Raw genomic sequence first — 15151 nt, forward strand, 5'->3', positions numbered from 1 at the left:
CGCCGAGCAGCCCCAGCGCCCCGCTCCCCTTCTCCGCGGCCCCGCCTCGCCTCTCCCCGCGGCCCCGCAGGCGCGGCCGGGCAGCCCAGGACCTGCCGCAGCGCCGCGCCGCACGCCGGGAGCGGTAGTCCCGGCCCACGCGCGTCCCCTGCCGGGCACCGCGCACCGGCACCGCGGGCAGTGCCGCGGGAGCCGCCCGCAGCGCCGCTCCGCACCCTCCCGCTGCCGCCTCAGGGGCACCCCCGTCCCCGTCCCCATCACGGGCACACGCAGGGGCTGGACGCGCAGCCCATCGCTTTATTGCTACAGGAAAAGGCGACTGTACAAAAATAGAGTTTATCCCTCAAATTTTACAAATAATAGAAAAAGGATGCGGGGTGCACGGGGCGCTGCCCAGGGCTTCGGTGCAGCGCTGGGGTTAAATTACACCCGGCCGCTGGGGGCCCAAAGTCATAAATAGGAGCTGCCGCTCGAGAACAATAAATAAATAATTTAGAGTAATAAATAGTTTAGTGCCACAGCACCACGGAGCAGCGCGGGGACCCTGCCACTACCCTGGGAACCAGGCAGGGGTGGGGGTCCCAACGGGTGTCTATGACAGAACACCCTGCGGAATACTAGGGTCTGCTGCTGGTCCGGGTGCAGACCCCCCACTCCACTCTGGTGCAAACTGGCCCCACTGCATCCCTGTCCTCAGGGACAGCCCTCCCCTGCACCACTGATCCCAGCGTGCCCGAGGGGACGGAGGTTTTGCCCCCTCTGAAGCTTGGGTGGTGCTTGGCCCCTGGAGCACAGGTGCAGGAGTGCTGCTGATGGACCCTGGGCTGGCAGACCCTTGGGAGTGGTGGGGATGATCCATACTCTCTTCAGCTAGTCTCCCAGGGCTGAGCCAGGGCACCTGGGCAGGACCCCATGTAGCCGCTGGCACCAGCTGCTTGGCACTGAGCAGGAGCGGGCTTGGCCACCCACACCCCAGTCATGACTCCACCTCACCTCGGTTCTTTGTGGCCACGTAATAACAGGGGCACCGGCCTCTGCCAAACCCTTGTTCTGAGCAACAGTGCCACTGCATGTGGCAAGCTGGAGTCTGTCGGCATGTGTCGAGCTGGGGCCAAGCCAGCGGCCCCCTCCTCAGCCAATACAGCTGCACTCAGCGGCTGAGAGCTTCTCCACTGTCTGCCATGTGTTCTCCACATCCATGAAGGAGACAGCCTCGTAGCGGGTGGGTCGGCAGCAGGGGTGGCTGAGGACCCGCTCCTGCGGCCCCGGGGCGATGAGCTGCTGCCGCAGCAGGCTGCCCAGCGTCAGGTCATAGTTGCTGCGTGCCCGGTGGCAGGACCCGCTGCAGTACTTGAAGAGCACGATCTCGTCCGAGTTGAAGCCCAGGCCCAGGTCACGCACCTTCACCATCAGGTTGCGGATGTGGCAGTTGCGCCCACGGGTGCGCCGTGGGGATTTCATCCCCGGCTTTTTGGCTTTGCTGGCACCTGGCGGCGAGCGCTCAGCACGCAGCAGCAGGTCCTCCGCCAGCTCTGCGGTGCCTGGGCTACCTGTTGTCGCGTTGTCCCCTGCACATGGAGGAGATGGCGCTGTCATGACCTATCCTGCACCCATCGCCCTCCCTCTGAGCCTGCCGGTTCCCGCTGTGACCTACGGATCCCTCCTGATCACCCACCGTGGCAATGGCTGGTGCCTGAGAGGGTGTGTAGGTGTGTGGGAAGATACTTCCAGCCAAGAATCTTCTCATCTTCTCATTTCTAGGGCTCTGCCACATGCCCAGCATGAAGCTCAGGGCCCTGTGTGTTGAGATCCCCTCAGCCCAGCCCAAAAGTGCAGCCATAGCCCCACATGGGCTGGGGCTCTCCACAGTAGCTCCCAACCTGCCCACGCCCCACACAGGGGACCACCACGCCCTGGCTGGGGGGCCTGTCCCAAAACGCACCGTACAGCTGGCTCCAGGCAGCGGCAAGTGGTGCCTCCACGCCGTCCTCCGCAGACAGGCTGGCAGTGGCCGTGCCCCGTGGCGTGGGGGCTGCGTCCAGCGTCTCGTTGCAGTGTGGTGTTCGCAGGGTGCCTGTGGCCAGCCCAGCCAGCAGAGACAGGATGGCAAAGAACCCCCACAGTGTCCCCTCCTGCAATGAATCACAGCACAGCAGGGTCAGTCCTGACCAGGGTTCACACCAGGAATGAGGCTCCATGAGCTGGGGATAGGGTCAGGTAGTCCTGGCCATTGCAGCCAGACAGACCTGGGCTCACCTTGGGCTGCAGGTGCGTGGCAGGTCCTGCAGGCCTTCGCTCTGGTGGCCCCTGTCGCTGGTCCATGCTAGCTGCAAGTACAGAAGTTGGGGTTAGTGCCCACCCAGGGTGGGTATAAAGCTGCCTGGCTGGGAGTTGTCACATGCCTCCCTGCCCTGGGCAAGCATGCCACCCCCTCCCTCGCCCCCCAAAACCTCACAATACCTCTTGCACCCCTACCCCTCTCCTCTCCTGGCATAGCCAGGCATCCTCACCACACCGAACACCCCTTCCAAGAGATTGGGCAGCTTGGGCAACCCAGCCTTTGTACAGCACATCTCCTCAGGGGCAATGTAGCCATGTCCTCGTGTGAACAGCCTGGGATGCCAGGCTGGGCTGTGAGGCAGCTGTTGGGGCTGGGAGTGCTGCACGGGGGGGCCCTTTCCCATGGCCCTTCCCTGGGAATGTTTTTCTTGCTCACAGTGGGAGCCTGACCTTGGAAACTCCAAATCCATTAGCACGGGGTCCTTGGGTGCAGCCACCCCTTGGCCCCATGCTGGCTCCCCAGGCTGCTGCCTGCGCCAAGCTGGGACACACAACCCCTGAGCAGCCTGCATGAGTGGGACTGCAAGGGGCAGGATGCTCAGGCACGTCCTGTGGGGACCTGGCAGGGTACGGAGCACCATGCTGGGCTCACTGTAGTCATTCACCCCAACACCACAGCTTGGCATCCACTGCCCTGACATGCAGAAAGGCACTGCATCCCTGCTGTGCGTGGTCCCAGCGAAGCAGCAAGCACGGTCTCAGGGGAGTGATGTTTCCCAGGAGGTGCTGGGGCAACTCCCATTTGCAGGACATCTTCACCTCTTTCCCCAGCTCCCCCCTGCGGTGCAGGGGTGCCCCAGTGTCCAAAGCTGGGATACCCTGCCTTTGAAGGACTTTAGAAGTGGTTCCAAAAGTGGTTGTAGCTTCTTGTCCCATCTGCTGCATATCCTGTCTCTCAGGATGGCACTGTACCCTTGGAGCCTACTGACATTCTGCATTCAAGAGTTCCTCCATCCCCTCTGTGACTTCGGCTTTGCCCCCACATGTCCCATTTGCTTCAATGGCAAAGGAAGCAATGGGGGACAGGGACAGGCTGAGCAGAGCGCTCCTGACCAAAAAAAATAAGTGAAAGCACATGCCTGGGCATTTCTGGGACAAGAAGAAAACATAATTCCTTGCAGTCCCTCTAGCATCTCAGAGGATGGTCCCCAAGTCCCCCTCTGTGACTTCGGCTTTGCCCCCACATGTCCCATTTGCTTCAATGGCAAAGGAAGCAATGGGGGACAGGGACAGGCTGAGCAGAGCGCTCCTGACCAAAAAAATAAGTGAAAGCACATGCCTGGGCACTTCTGGAACAAGAAGAAAACATAATTCCTTGCAGTCCCTCTAGCATCTCAGAGGATGGTCCCCAAGTCCCAGTTGTGGAATCTGATGCCACCCTGCACTGGCCACACTGTGACACGGGTCTGCAATGGGCGCTGTCCCCTCCAGGCGGGATGCGCTCCCGGTGCCGCCAGGGCTCGCACCAGCCGCCCCAGCCTGGGCAAACACAGCCCACGCTGCACTTCGCTCCCGTGGTGGCCCCACGCCAGCCGCTGCCGCCAGGTCATGGATTTCCCAGGCCGGCACCGCCGGAGGGGCCAGGCGAGGGTCCCTACGCCCTGCTGGAAAGGGACAGACTTGTCCCCCTGTCCTCGCTTCCGCGGCCGGCCGCCCTGCTGCGGCCCCTCGGCTGCAGCGTCCCGGCGGGACGGGATGGGAAGGGGACGGGCCGGGACGGGACGGGTCGGGTCGGATCAGCCGGTGCAATTCAGGCTTCTCCCGTCCGGCGGCAGCACGGCTCCGGACTCTGCAGCGGCAGCGCTGCCGGCGGGGCGCCGAACGAGGGCAGCCTCCCTTCGCCACCGGGAGCCCCAGAGCCGAAGCGACGGACTAACACAAGCAGTGCCTCCTCAGACTCGGGGCCCCGTCCACGGGGCAGCTCCTCGGGCGCGCAGCACGGCAGCCCACGCTGGCCCCGCAGCCCCGCTCGGATCTGCTTTCGTCCGGGGCGGGCAGGGCTGAGCCGAGCACCTGCACCCCACCGGGTGCCAGACCTGCACACCCCACAGCAGACCCCCATGCCCCGTACGAGGAAATCTGGCTGGATCTCCCCCAGACACGGCTGCCAGAGCCCTGCCGGGCGATTCATAGACACAGGAGGGTTTTTTCCCAGGGTCGGAACCGAGCTCATCTATGTGAGCGCATCTGGACCCCCGTCACATGTGTCCCCCGCCCGGGGCTAAACAACAGCAATTGTTGGTGCAATCCCTGAGCAAGCCAGCTCACACTCCCTCGTGCAGAGCCCGGCGAGAGCCCCGCTGCCTGCCCTGTTCACGGCATGTCCCGTGGCTGCACCGGGCCCCCGGGGGAGGCAGCAGACACTCGCGAAGTGCATCCACGCGGGCCCAGCGGGTGCCCCAGGCCCGCGGTGAGTGTCTCGGCTCTCGGAGTAGCTGTGTCAGCCCTGTAGCCGCGAGCCCCACCTGGAAGCGCGGGGGGATGCCCAGAGACCCCTTCGGACACCTGCGGGCACCGGCGGAGGCCCTGCATCCCTTCGAGCTGACCGTGGTAGAAGAAGTGATGGGCGTCAGAAATCAACCCCACGTATGCTGAGGAGCGGGCACCCGCCCCGCAAAGCCTTAGAAGACCGGGCTCGGACACGCGGGACACACGGCAGAGACCAAACTCGGCCCCAACTCAGGGACAGCAGAGCCGGGGGGCTCAGGGTACCCCCGTCCCTTGCCTCTCGCCTGCCCACCGCCCGGGGCGCACACCTGTCCGACGTGCCCAACGGGCCGGGCGGGAGCGCAGCGAAGAGGCGGGAGAGTCCGTCCCCGTGCCCCTCGGGCGCCCGCAGCGGGGTGCCGCCTCTCCCCGCCCCGGCAGGGAACCCCGGCCCCGCCGCGGCCCCCAACGCTTCCCGCCGCCGGGTCAGGCTCGGTACCCCGGTAGCCGAACGGGGGGGACTTGCCCGAGGGCGGCCCGAGGCCCCTCACCGACCCGCGAATATTGCCGGGAGGTGGGCGGCGAAGCGGGTTACCCTCGTCCCCCCCGTAGTCCCGGTACGAGCCTCCGCCGAGACTCGGGGCCGCCGGCAGGCTGGGGCGGGCGCTGTCGCCCGCCACCCCGGCCCGCACTCACCGTGCCCGCGGTGGGGACCATCCCCCGGGCCGCCGCTGCCCCGCATCGCCTCCGACTCCCGCCGCTGCTCCCGGTGCCGCTCCCGCTGCGTCTCGGGGTGCGGTGGCGGCGGCGTCAGGCGGACGCGCAGTGCGGGGCACCGGCGGCTCCATCCCGCTCCCGTCGTCGCTGCCGGTGTCAAATTCCAGCCACCGTCACCTGACCGGCGGGGCGGGCACCGGCACCGGGACCCCGACTCACACTGGCACCAGGATACCAACCGGCGCCCCGATCCGCTCGTAGTGGCACCGAGACTCCGACCCGCACGGGCGCCTGGACCGCACCGGGATCAGGAAGGCACCGGAATCCCGCCAGCAGCAGGAGCCGCAGACCAACCCGCTTCAGCACCGGCTCTCGCCGTGATCCGCACCGCCTCCGAGCTCCCGCGGAAACTCGCACCCCGCCGGGAACAGCACCGGGATCCCCGGAGGCACCCGACCCCCGCTACCGCCACCTGCCCGTCGGCCGACCCCCGGGCAGGCGGACCCGCTGCCCGGACGGACGGACGCCCTGTGATCGGTGCTTCCTGCCCCGACAGCCCGATCACAGCGCTACCAGGACGGACACGCGGACACCCTCGGGAAAGGGTTCAGCCCTTCCCGGAGCGCTCCGGGAGCAGAGACCCGCGGGGACCCCACGCCCCGCGTCGAAGGGCAGAGCCCCGCGGGGGACCCTTGCACACGTGGGGATCCGGCGGGGATGGGTTGTCGGGCAGGGTCAGGGCTGTCCCGGCAGCTCCCGGCAGCGGCGGGGCCGGCCCGCGTCCCAGGCATCCCGAGCTGACTCGGGTCACCGGTGTGCCTGGCGCTCGTGTCCGGCCGCGCCGGAGGAGGAGTCCGGCCTCCCGGCCTCCGCGCCCCGCGTCCCGCTCCTCCTCGGCTGGGCCGCCCGCCACCGGGCTCCTTACCTCTGCCGCCGCCCTGCCTCCCTCCGCCGGGGCCGCCGCTGGCCCCGGGGACATGGGGGCCGGCTGGCGAGTGGAGCCGAGCCCGTGCGAGTCCTTACGTCACCGCCCGGGGCCCTCCGCGTCCATCCCGGGGCTCTCGAGTGCTCCTTGCGAACGTGCCAAATCCCGGGGCCGCCTCCGCTCGGCCCCGCTTCACACGTGCTCCCCTGGCCGGAGCTGATCGCCGGGACGCGCCCAGAGCCAGACGAGCCCCCCGGGTCCGGCCCTCATGGCTGCGGGGACCGAGGGCGCCCGGGCGGGCCGCGCGCCCCGCTGTGCCGCCGGCCGTGTCACCTGCCCCGGCGGCGCTCCGCCGCCTCGGCGCTACTCCCCGGGCTTATGCAACTCCCCGGCTGGAGCGGGGCCAGCGGCTCGGTCGCCGGCTGTGCCACGGCTGCACGCCCAGGTCGCCCCGACCCCGGGCCACCCGCGTGGCTTTAACTCCTTCCCGCCGCCCGGCAGCCCCGCGGAAGGGTCGGACGGCCGCTCCTGCAGCCACCTGCGGAGCCGCCGCCTCGCCTGCTCTCATCTCCTCGGATTATCCGGCGCGGGGGTGACAACTCCCGCGTCCTCCTGCGACATCACCTGCCACGGAGTGTGCGGGCACAGGCGGCGCCCACTAAGCCGTCCCTGCCACCGCGAGCAGGGACAGCGGAGGTGGCACGCGGCCCGGAGCTGCTGCTTTACCTGCCCTGAAGCGGCACCGTTTGGCCCCGGCTCCCCCGTTTCACCCCCACTCCTCTCCTGGCACAAGCATCTTGACCTAGTCTGTGGCTATGGGTGGCTCCCTGACTTCTGGTGGCACTGCGTGGGAGCACGGTCTGTGCCGTGGGACTGGTGCTCCACAGCCACGGCCTGGGGCTGCTCCCGTCTGAGATGTCCTCACGGACATCTGAGGCAGTGCCCAGCAGAGTTTTGGAGGCCCTGGTGCATCCCTGCAGTAGAGAAACAGCTGGGAGCGAGTGACAGGGAATAGGATCCTCTGCTTTGCAGGGCTACAGATCAATGCAGCTGCCTGCTTGGAAAATTTCAATGTGAGTGGCATGTCCTGTTCCAGGTTGCTTGGCTGTCCCCATGGAGCTGCGTCTGGCCACAGCCTTGCCCATACTAGGGAAGCTGCCCAGGAAGAGAGGGCTGCCAATGAAGGGAAGGGCTGCCTCCCCCCCAATAACCCTCAGGGCTTGGAGACAGCCTCGGGTGCTGGCTCAGCAGAGGGGTTGCCTCATCCCCTCCCACCTTGCCTAGGTTGGGCAGGTCTTCATGTCCCCAGGACACAGCCAGGAAGTTCAGAGGATGTGATGCTGGTTGTGTGCAGGGGGCTATGTGGGGCATGGCACAGGGTATCCAGGGCACCCATACAGGTGAGCCCACAGTGTCCCCAGTCATGTGGAAGGGGTGGCTGTGCAAAGCCTGGCCTCTGTCCTCTTCCAGGTGTGCCCCCTTCAAGGCTGCTATCCCAGACACCTGGAGGCACTGGCTCCCTCCTCTGCCCTTTCTTCTCGTCCTGGGAGACATAAGCCTGCAGCTGCTGTCAGCTCCACTAATGTCCTACGAGCAGCACCTCCTCCCTGTCCTCCCACAACCATGGTGGCAGGGGATGTCCCAAGTATGTGCCTCAATCCTAGCACTGCTCTCCCCTCTTGGGCTCCCATGAGTACTGGCTCTGCCCTGGGGCATGCTGGGCACGGCTCAGGCTGCACAGGGTACTGGGGTGCAGGGCAGGGTTCCAGCCCCACAGGGCTGCAGACAGAGGGGTGAGCTGCTCCCTGGCTGCTGCTGGCACTGCCTGGCTTGGTACCTCCCAGGGCACTGCCTGTGCCAGCCCGTGCTCCTGTGCCCTGGGGCTGGGGTGCCCCCAGGTGCCTTGTCTGGTCTGGAATAAGCCCTGCTGAGCCGAGCCAGGACCTGCTGTGACATCTGCCCCTAAAGGTGCCACCCTTGCATGTGGCAGGACAGGGGTAATGCAGACCAGCCAGATGGCAGGACTGAGCACATCATGACTGCTGTCCGAGGCCATGGCTGGGTGTGACAAAACATACGTGGGAGAGAGCTGTGACGCAGGCTGTGTCCCATCTCTGCAGTGACGTGGCTCTTTCAGGGATATCTCTGAACAAGTCTCCTTGTCTCAGCTGACCTGAACGTCCTTGTGTGCCCTGGTTCCAGGCTCTGTGTTCTTTTCATCCTCTGCCCTCCCACGGCCAGGTCAGGGCATGGGCCATCCCTGAGGCTGGCTCAGCCAGATGGCAGTGGTGGCCCTGCTCTTTAAATGCTAGGAAAAGAGGAGGGATGGAAGGAGGATTTGAGCTGCTCCAGCATCAGCATCTCCTTCAAACCTGCAACCATGCATCAGGGAAGGCTGGGCAGTTGCTTGTCTGGTGCCCCATTGGTGCTAGCAACAACCCACCCCTTGTTGAGAAGCTGGGAGGTCTGGCAGGGCAGTCACTCACCTGGAAGTAGCCTTCCTGTGCCTCCAGCCATGGAACTGTCTCCAACACATCCTGTGGCTCTGGGAGCCTGGTGGCATCACCAGGGCTTGCCTAAGGGGTTACACTCTCCCAGCTGGGACTTGGCAGGTATGAGAGCTGGACACAGCCTCAGTCCCTGGCTTCCTAAACCATTTCCTTTTCCAGGACACTGTGGTGAGAAGGTCACTTGGCTGGACACCTGCCTTTGTCAGGGCCGCACCCAGCCCAATCACTGCTGTGACCCTTGGCAGGAAGACATCCTGCTGGCAGGGAGTCCCCAGGACAGCACAGTCACAGGCAGCTTGTCACAGGCAGGACAAGCTCTGATGCTTGTGCCTTCCAACATTAAATGAACCCAACCCACAATCCCCTCTCCCACCCCTCAAAGTCACCTGCAAGGAGGAGCACAGCCCTCTTCTGTCCCCAGCACCAGGACAGTGGCACTGACCAGCTGCAATTCCTGGCAGCTGGATTACTGTTCCAGAGGAGTCAGCAGTGAAATCAGGCAGGGGGGACAGCCCAGCCAGGGGAATCCCTCTGCCTCCCATAAAAAATGCCCAAGGCAGTAGAAGAAAGAGACCAGCCAAGCTTGTTTGATAGCTTTATTGCTTCTGTGATATGACTGAATTGATGTGACATAAGCCGGCTTGGAGGAGCCTGCAAGACTCTTACCCTCCCTGCCTAGAGGGAAAATTAAAAAAAATGCAGAAACTAAAACTAATTTTAAAAACTCATTGAGTTCTTGCATCTTGGCTTGGTACAGTACCGGCGAATGCACTGGCCTTTTCAAGACCCTGTGCAGGCTGTGCAAGGAGCCAGGGCCCAGAGGGGCTGGGCTGTGGCCCCAAAGGGGCTCCTGCACTGAAGGACACGTCTCTAATACTGCGAGTGACACGCTCAGACCGAGAGCACACGCTGTGCTGGTGCCCGTGGAGCTCGGCATGCCTCCCTGCCAAACAGTCTGGAAGCCCTTGCCCGTGTCCAGTTCTGCCTGTACCCAACCCAACTGGGCCCATTTAACACAGATGGCCCTGTCCTGACACCTTCCCCTGCTCCCAGCAGTGCTCACACTGAGGGACAGCACAGCATGGCCAGGCAGGGCCTCTCCACTTCTCCCTCCAAGGAAGGAGACACTGGAAGCCCAGAGATGCTGGGATGAGGAATGCTGGGCTGGATCCCATCCTGCCTCATGCTACCTGGCCATGGTGCTTACCTTTGGCATGTGTGAGCCCGAGGCCACAGCATGGCCAGGCCTAACAGGGTGAGCTGGTGGTGGGATCCCAATGCCAGTGTGGTGGGCACTGACACACGTGCACACGCAGCTCATGGTGTGGTCAGCACAGCAGCAGCAGCTCTCCGGCACCTCCTGTCCTCCAGAGCAGCACATGCAGGCTGCCCTGCAGCTCCCCAGACCTGCTCTGTGCACTAGTTGGAGCAAAACCCACTGTGGTCACTGGCCCCTGATCTCCCTGTGTTTCCCTGGGCTGTCTCTAGGCAGGTTCCCTGCCACCCGAGTGGCCTTTCTGCACCACAGCGCATCAGAGGCACCAGGCAACCCCGCTCTATATTTAGGCTGTGGAGAATTCCCCTGGGCTCTCCCTTCCGATCTGACAAGGTGAGTCACTGCGAGGGAGAGGCCAAGACTCACATCCGTCCCACTGACCCTGCTCTGACCCGCGTGCACCGCTCCGAGCTGCCAGGACTGCAGCCTTTCGAGGGCGGGAGGTGGCTGCAGGTGCACGTGGGGAGGCAGCCAAAAGAACAGCACCCAGGAGCAAAACGCAGTGCTGTGCACTGCTCCTGGAGCTGGAGCCCCATCACCTGGCCATGGGCTGCTCTCTGGTGTCAGTGAGCCAGAGGAGAGTCTTGGTCCCCAAAATGCTCTTTTCCTTCTACATGCAGGTGGTCCTGACCCACCACAGTCACTCCGGGCCATGCACTCATCTATTCAACTTGGGCTCTTCTGCCTGGAAACTCCTGTCAAGGTGAAGGGAAGGACTTGGAGTCATGTCCCTGGTCTGTAGGGTCAGCTTCCCATCAGGACCTGTTCATGGCTGTGGTGGGGAGCTGGGATGATAGGGAAGGCTGAGCAGTGGCCATGCTGTGTCCTTGGACCTGGAGCTAGTGAGTTGGAGGACGAAAGTGCCCTGGAGCTTTGAGTGTTCAATAATGCAATTGAACAATCCTCTGTGGAGGCCCCAGCAGAGACACCAAAGCTCTTCCCTCCTCCTTCCAGATGCAGCTGCTCACTCTGCCATCTCAGCTCACTGCAGCCCATGGATACAGCCCTAGGGCTCTCATGGCAGCTGTTTAAAGCACCAAGACAGAGAGAGTGGGTGCCAACCCTTCCCCAGCCACAACCTCAGCCAGACCCAGACAAGCATTTCCCCTGCCAGCATGGCTGGGACTCGACAGAAGATGGTCCCAAGTCCAGGCTGACACCCAGGAACTGCAAAGGGAGGGCTGCCTGGTGAGAGCCATGGAAATTCAGTCCCTTGGAGTCCTCAAGAAGGAAAAACAAACTGGGAGATACTTAAAAGGAGTATCTGCCATAGCATACGCTCAAAAACCTGCTGCAAACCTGACAGAGCATCCTAAAAGGAGGCATGTCCCTGGGTGAACGGGGACTGCCTGGCTGGGAGGCTGGAGCAGTGGGGATGGGACACGGGAAGAGTAAAGGGAAGGAGAGCCTCCCAGCATGTATTCTGCAGCCCAGAAGCAGCAGGAACTTTGAGCTGCTCCCAGATGACAAGGGAAACAGCAGCCACAACAAGAAGCTGGGCAGGACTTGCCCCTGAGCAAGCTCCTTGGCTACAGGCACAGCAGGCAGGAGAGGCTCCTGAGGGAGGCATCCCACACAGCTCTGTAAGCAGCACTCAGTGCCATGTCCTGGGAGCTGCCTCTGCCTGCAGCCTGGTCTCAAACCATTCTGTACAGTTTGCTGGTCTGCCCCACGCCTGGATCACTGCCTGCCCCTCCTGCACACCCCCTTGAGGGTCTCAGGTCCAAAGCCACAGTCCCTGCAAGTCAGAAGGTGCAGAGTTGGTCTGGGGGAGCCCTGCTCACCCTGCTCTGAGCATTCCTTGCCCAAGCCAGGGTCATGCTTCCTTCAGTCCAGAGCAAGGCAGACCGCAATCCTTGGGCTATGTCAGACACAGTGTCAGGACCATGAGCCCAACCCACATCCCTCTGGGATCCCCCTCCACTGACCCCAACACTGGCTGGCTGTGTGCCAGTACCTTGACACCCAGGTACTGGGACAGTGCCTGTGGGTGCACTCCAGCCTGCTCCAGGCTAGGAGAGCACAGGAACTTTCCACATGTAACTGCTCATTCCCTTGGCAACCTCCCTTCTGCCCACGCTCTTCAGGTGGATGAGACCACCCTGCTGCCCTCACACTTGGCCACGTTGATCAGTTTATTCCAGCTCCTCTGAAATACGTATACAAATCAAATGTGCAAATAGTGCATCTTGGGACCAAGAGGGCAAAGGAAGGACGTGCTCCTGAGAGAAGGAGGAGCAGCAGTGCTAGAGCAGCACAGGAGGAGCTTGGAAATGGAGTGAGCAGGGGCCGAGCAGAGGGTGAGAGTTCCCATCAGGTTCCATCATCATTGAGGTCACACATCGCTTAAATAGGGAACATGATTGAGTCTGGAACGTAAAACAAACATCTTCAGCAGTCTTCTCTCAAACTGTAAAGCTTGAGATCTCTGCTCAAGATCTGACCTCCTTCCAAAGAATAAATTACTCCCCTCCCACACAAAACCAAAGCGAGATGCTGTCCAGAAACAGTGACACAAGTCTGCATGGACTCTTCAGGGGCCCTGCACAGCAGGCACAAACCAAGAGGCCTGAAAGCCTTGAGCACAACGGGGCAGGCTCCTCTGCATTGTGACAGGCAGGAAGGTGGGGAGGGTCTGCTGTAGGCGGAGAAAGCCACCAGCTCACTGCTCCACCTCGGGGTCAGGGCAGAGGCAGAGCAAATGGCTATGGAAAACATAGCCAAGTCAGTGGCTGCTGTTGCTGCCTCTGTGGAGGATGCGAGGAAAAATGCAGAAAAACAAACCCATGCTCATCTCCATCCAGAAGCTCCAAGTGGAGAATGAGAGGAAGCCATTATTCTCCCTTTGAATCGTAGCAGCACCAATGACACCGAAGTTTTGGATGGATTTGTTTTCCTGGGGAAAGGTCAGAGGCTGGTGACAATGCAGATGGAGCATGAAGAGACCAGGTTTTTCGCAGGGCTGTGCGCAAGCAGACTTTGCCTTGTACCTTGGTATTTCTAGTATGGTTCCAGCAGAGTCTTTTAAAAAATAATACTTTGTACATTCAGGCTTTGCTGCCTTGGGGCAGCATCACCTCCCATTTGGCACTAATCATTTTATTCACAAACCTTTCTTCTCTCTCCCGAGTCTTTCCTGTCTAATTCAGGATGCAGAAGATCTGTCTGCGATGCAGAGTTCAAGAACTGTCCACTCAGCCCCTTGCCCACCTCCTGCCAGCTCTAGGCCTGGAGGTGGCAGATGTAACCCTCGTGCAGACTGGCAATGCAAGAGGGTCTTCCCAGAGCACCTGGGCATCTCTGTGTGTCTTCAGTGAGGTGGGATTCTTGCAGGGGCTGCCAGTGCCTGCTCCCAGAGCTGCAGCATGTCTTCATCTCCTCCCTTGGATGCAGTGGCTGCAGCCACTCAAATCCCACTGGTTAGGTCAGTGATGACTCGGGCTTTCACCAGCTTTCTCAAAAATTCCTTCTCCCGCTGGATGTTGTGCGTCCAGGACTGGAAGAAAATGAGAGAGACAGGAGGTCAGCAACTACCCTGGCCAAGCATGCTCCTGTCCCTCATGCTTGGGGAGACTGTCAAGGACACAGATCCTGCTGTAGATCAGAAGAACCCTTGCGCTCCAAGGACCTCCTTCTATGTAAAGCTGACACAGTCAGCAGGGTCAGACCTGTGTACCTAAGGTAGAAAGCTTCCCTGTGGGCTGGGAGAAGTTTTTTGACATGGTGAGATCTGGGCAATCCAGGTCCTTTGGGGAGATGTGCCCGCCCAAACTACTGTACACAGGAGTCCAACAGCACAGCACTGGTGATGGTCTGTGCCAGGGAACAGAGCTGGCAGAGGACACAATGGCAGGACATGTACCCACCACACACAGCACCCTGCCAGGCCATGGGGGTGCATCCAGCTCAAACAGCCCAAGACCATCTCCATCAAAGCTGGCCCTAGCTTCTGCTAGCTCTGTCAAGAGGAAACCACATGCTAAAGGTTGCACTAATACAGGGTGAAGGGTGAAATGGCCACATCTCACAGCAGGCACTTCAGAGCAGTGATTGCTATAGCTGGCGTCAGCCTACCCAGATGTATTCCTTGCAGCAGGCTTGGGCTGGGATCACAGCATCTGCCATCACTCACCTGTCCTGGGACTACTGAAGCACTTAATGAAAGCAAGAAGTGGTTTGTCACACCATGGAGCCCAAGGCATAACAGGGAAAAGCAACTTTCCCTAAAATCTTCCAACAGGACAAGAATCACGGTACATGATTTTGGCACAGTGCTCTGGTCAGCAGGTAATCTGAACTCTAAATACAATCTGGACCATGTCAAAATCACTCTACAGGATCCTTCCTGAAATGATCTCAAACCAACAAAGCATCAGCCCCATGAGCCCACTGAGGGCACCCTGTCATAGCTATTGAAATCCAGTTTACCCGCTGCCAAACCATGGGCACCTGCCTGCAAGGCACTGGTGTATTCATCATGCACAGTGTGCATGTGGCTCTCCTGTCATCCTCCTTATCCTGCCCTGTCCTGCCTGGGGCAAGCAGCTCTCAGCCATGACTGCTGTGTGGCACTGACAGCCCCACACATGACATGCACACAGCAGGTTGACAAGAGGTTCAAGGTCCCCCTCTAGATATCCAGCAGATTTTGGAAATACCTTTCTTGCTGCTACTGCACATTTACAAGCCACTTCCATCCCCTCAGTGTACAGGAATGACAACAGCTAAAGCTGCTAAAGAAACTTCAGGCAGATGAAAGAAGTCTGATTTCCTCTGCTTCCAGTGACACTGTTACCTGAATGCTGGAAAGGCTACACCACTACTGGGAACAGGACCACACATGGAGAGCTGTGTTGGTGCTCTTTGGGACTCTGGAAATGCATAAGGCCATCTCTCTAAACTGAAAAGATGATGCCCTGAAACAGTGCTTGGCTTCAGCTAACATAAAAGCAGAAA

General features: G+C 61.3%; 2 protein-coding genes across 11 annotated transcripts in view; both read right to left on the minus strand.

Moving 5' to 3' along the window:
* Positions 1-39: 39 nt before the first annotated feature.
* Positions 40-6743, minus strand: ARTN (artemin). 2 transcript variants are annotated; one of them, XM_041421294.1, is made up of 4 exons: positions 5464-6743; positions 2257-2327; positions 1943-2132; positions 40-1568 (listed from the first exon to the last, which is right to left on the minus strand). In XM_041421294.1, the coding sequence occupies exons 1-4, from the start codon at positions 5507-5509 to the stop codon at positions 1132-1134; spliced, it is 744 nt and encodes a 247-aa protein (XP_041277228.1). In that variant the 5' UTR covers positions 5510-6743; the 3' UTR covers positions 40-1131. The 2 variants fall into 2 exon arrangements, with proteins under 2 accessions (XP_041277228.1, XP_041277229.1); XM_041421295.1 differs by having other exon boundaries at positions 6410-6545.
* A 2758-nt stretch (positions 6744-9501) lies between these two features.
* The window catches only part of ST3GAL3 (ST3 beta-galactoside alpha-2,3-sialyltransferase 3), a 181250-nt gene continuing 175600 nt past the window's right edge, over positions 9502-15151 (minus strand). For all 9 annotated transcript variants that reach the window (XM_041421557.1, XM_041421553.1, XM_041421556.1 and 6 more), the window contains one exon: positions 9502-13691. In XM_041421557.1, coding sequence (XP_041277491.1) covers positions 13602-13691 — 90 coding nt within the window. In that variant the 3' untranslated portion in view covers positions 9502-13601. The remainder of the gene's footprint in view (positions 13692-15151) is intronic.

This window comes from Onychostruthus taczanowskii, unplaced genomic scaffold (assembly GCF_017590055.1).
Source record: "Onychostruthus taczanowskii isolate IOZ18803 unplaced genomic scaffold, ASM1759005v1 scaffold7, whole genome shotgun sequence".
NCBI lineage: Eukaryota > Metazoa > Chordata > Aves > Passeriformes > Passeridae > Onychostruthus > Onychostruthus taczanowskii.

Excerpts from the sequence above, each read along its gene's own strand:
- ARTN (XM_041421294.1), bottom strand. The coding sequence starts at position 5,509 with ATGCGGGGCAGCGGCGGCCCGGGGGATGGTCCCCACCGCGGGCACG. Across the intron at positions 2,133-2,256 it reads CCACGCACCTGCAGCCCAAG|GAGGGGACACTGTGGGGGTT; the intron begins GTGAGCCCAGGT and ends GATTCATTGCAG. Across the intron at positions 1,569-1,942 it reads TGCCTGGAGCCAGCTGTACG|GGGACAACGCGACAACAGGT; the intron begins GTGCGTTTTGGG and ends CTCCATGTGCAG.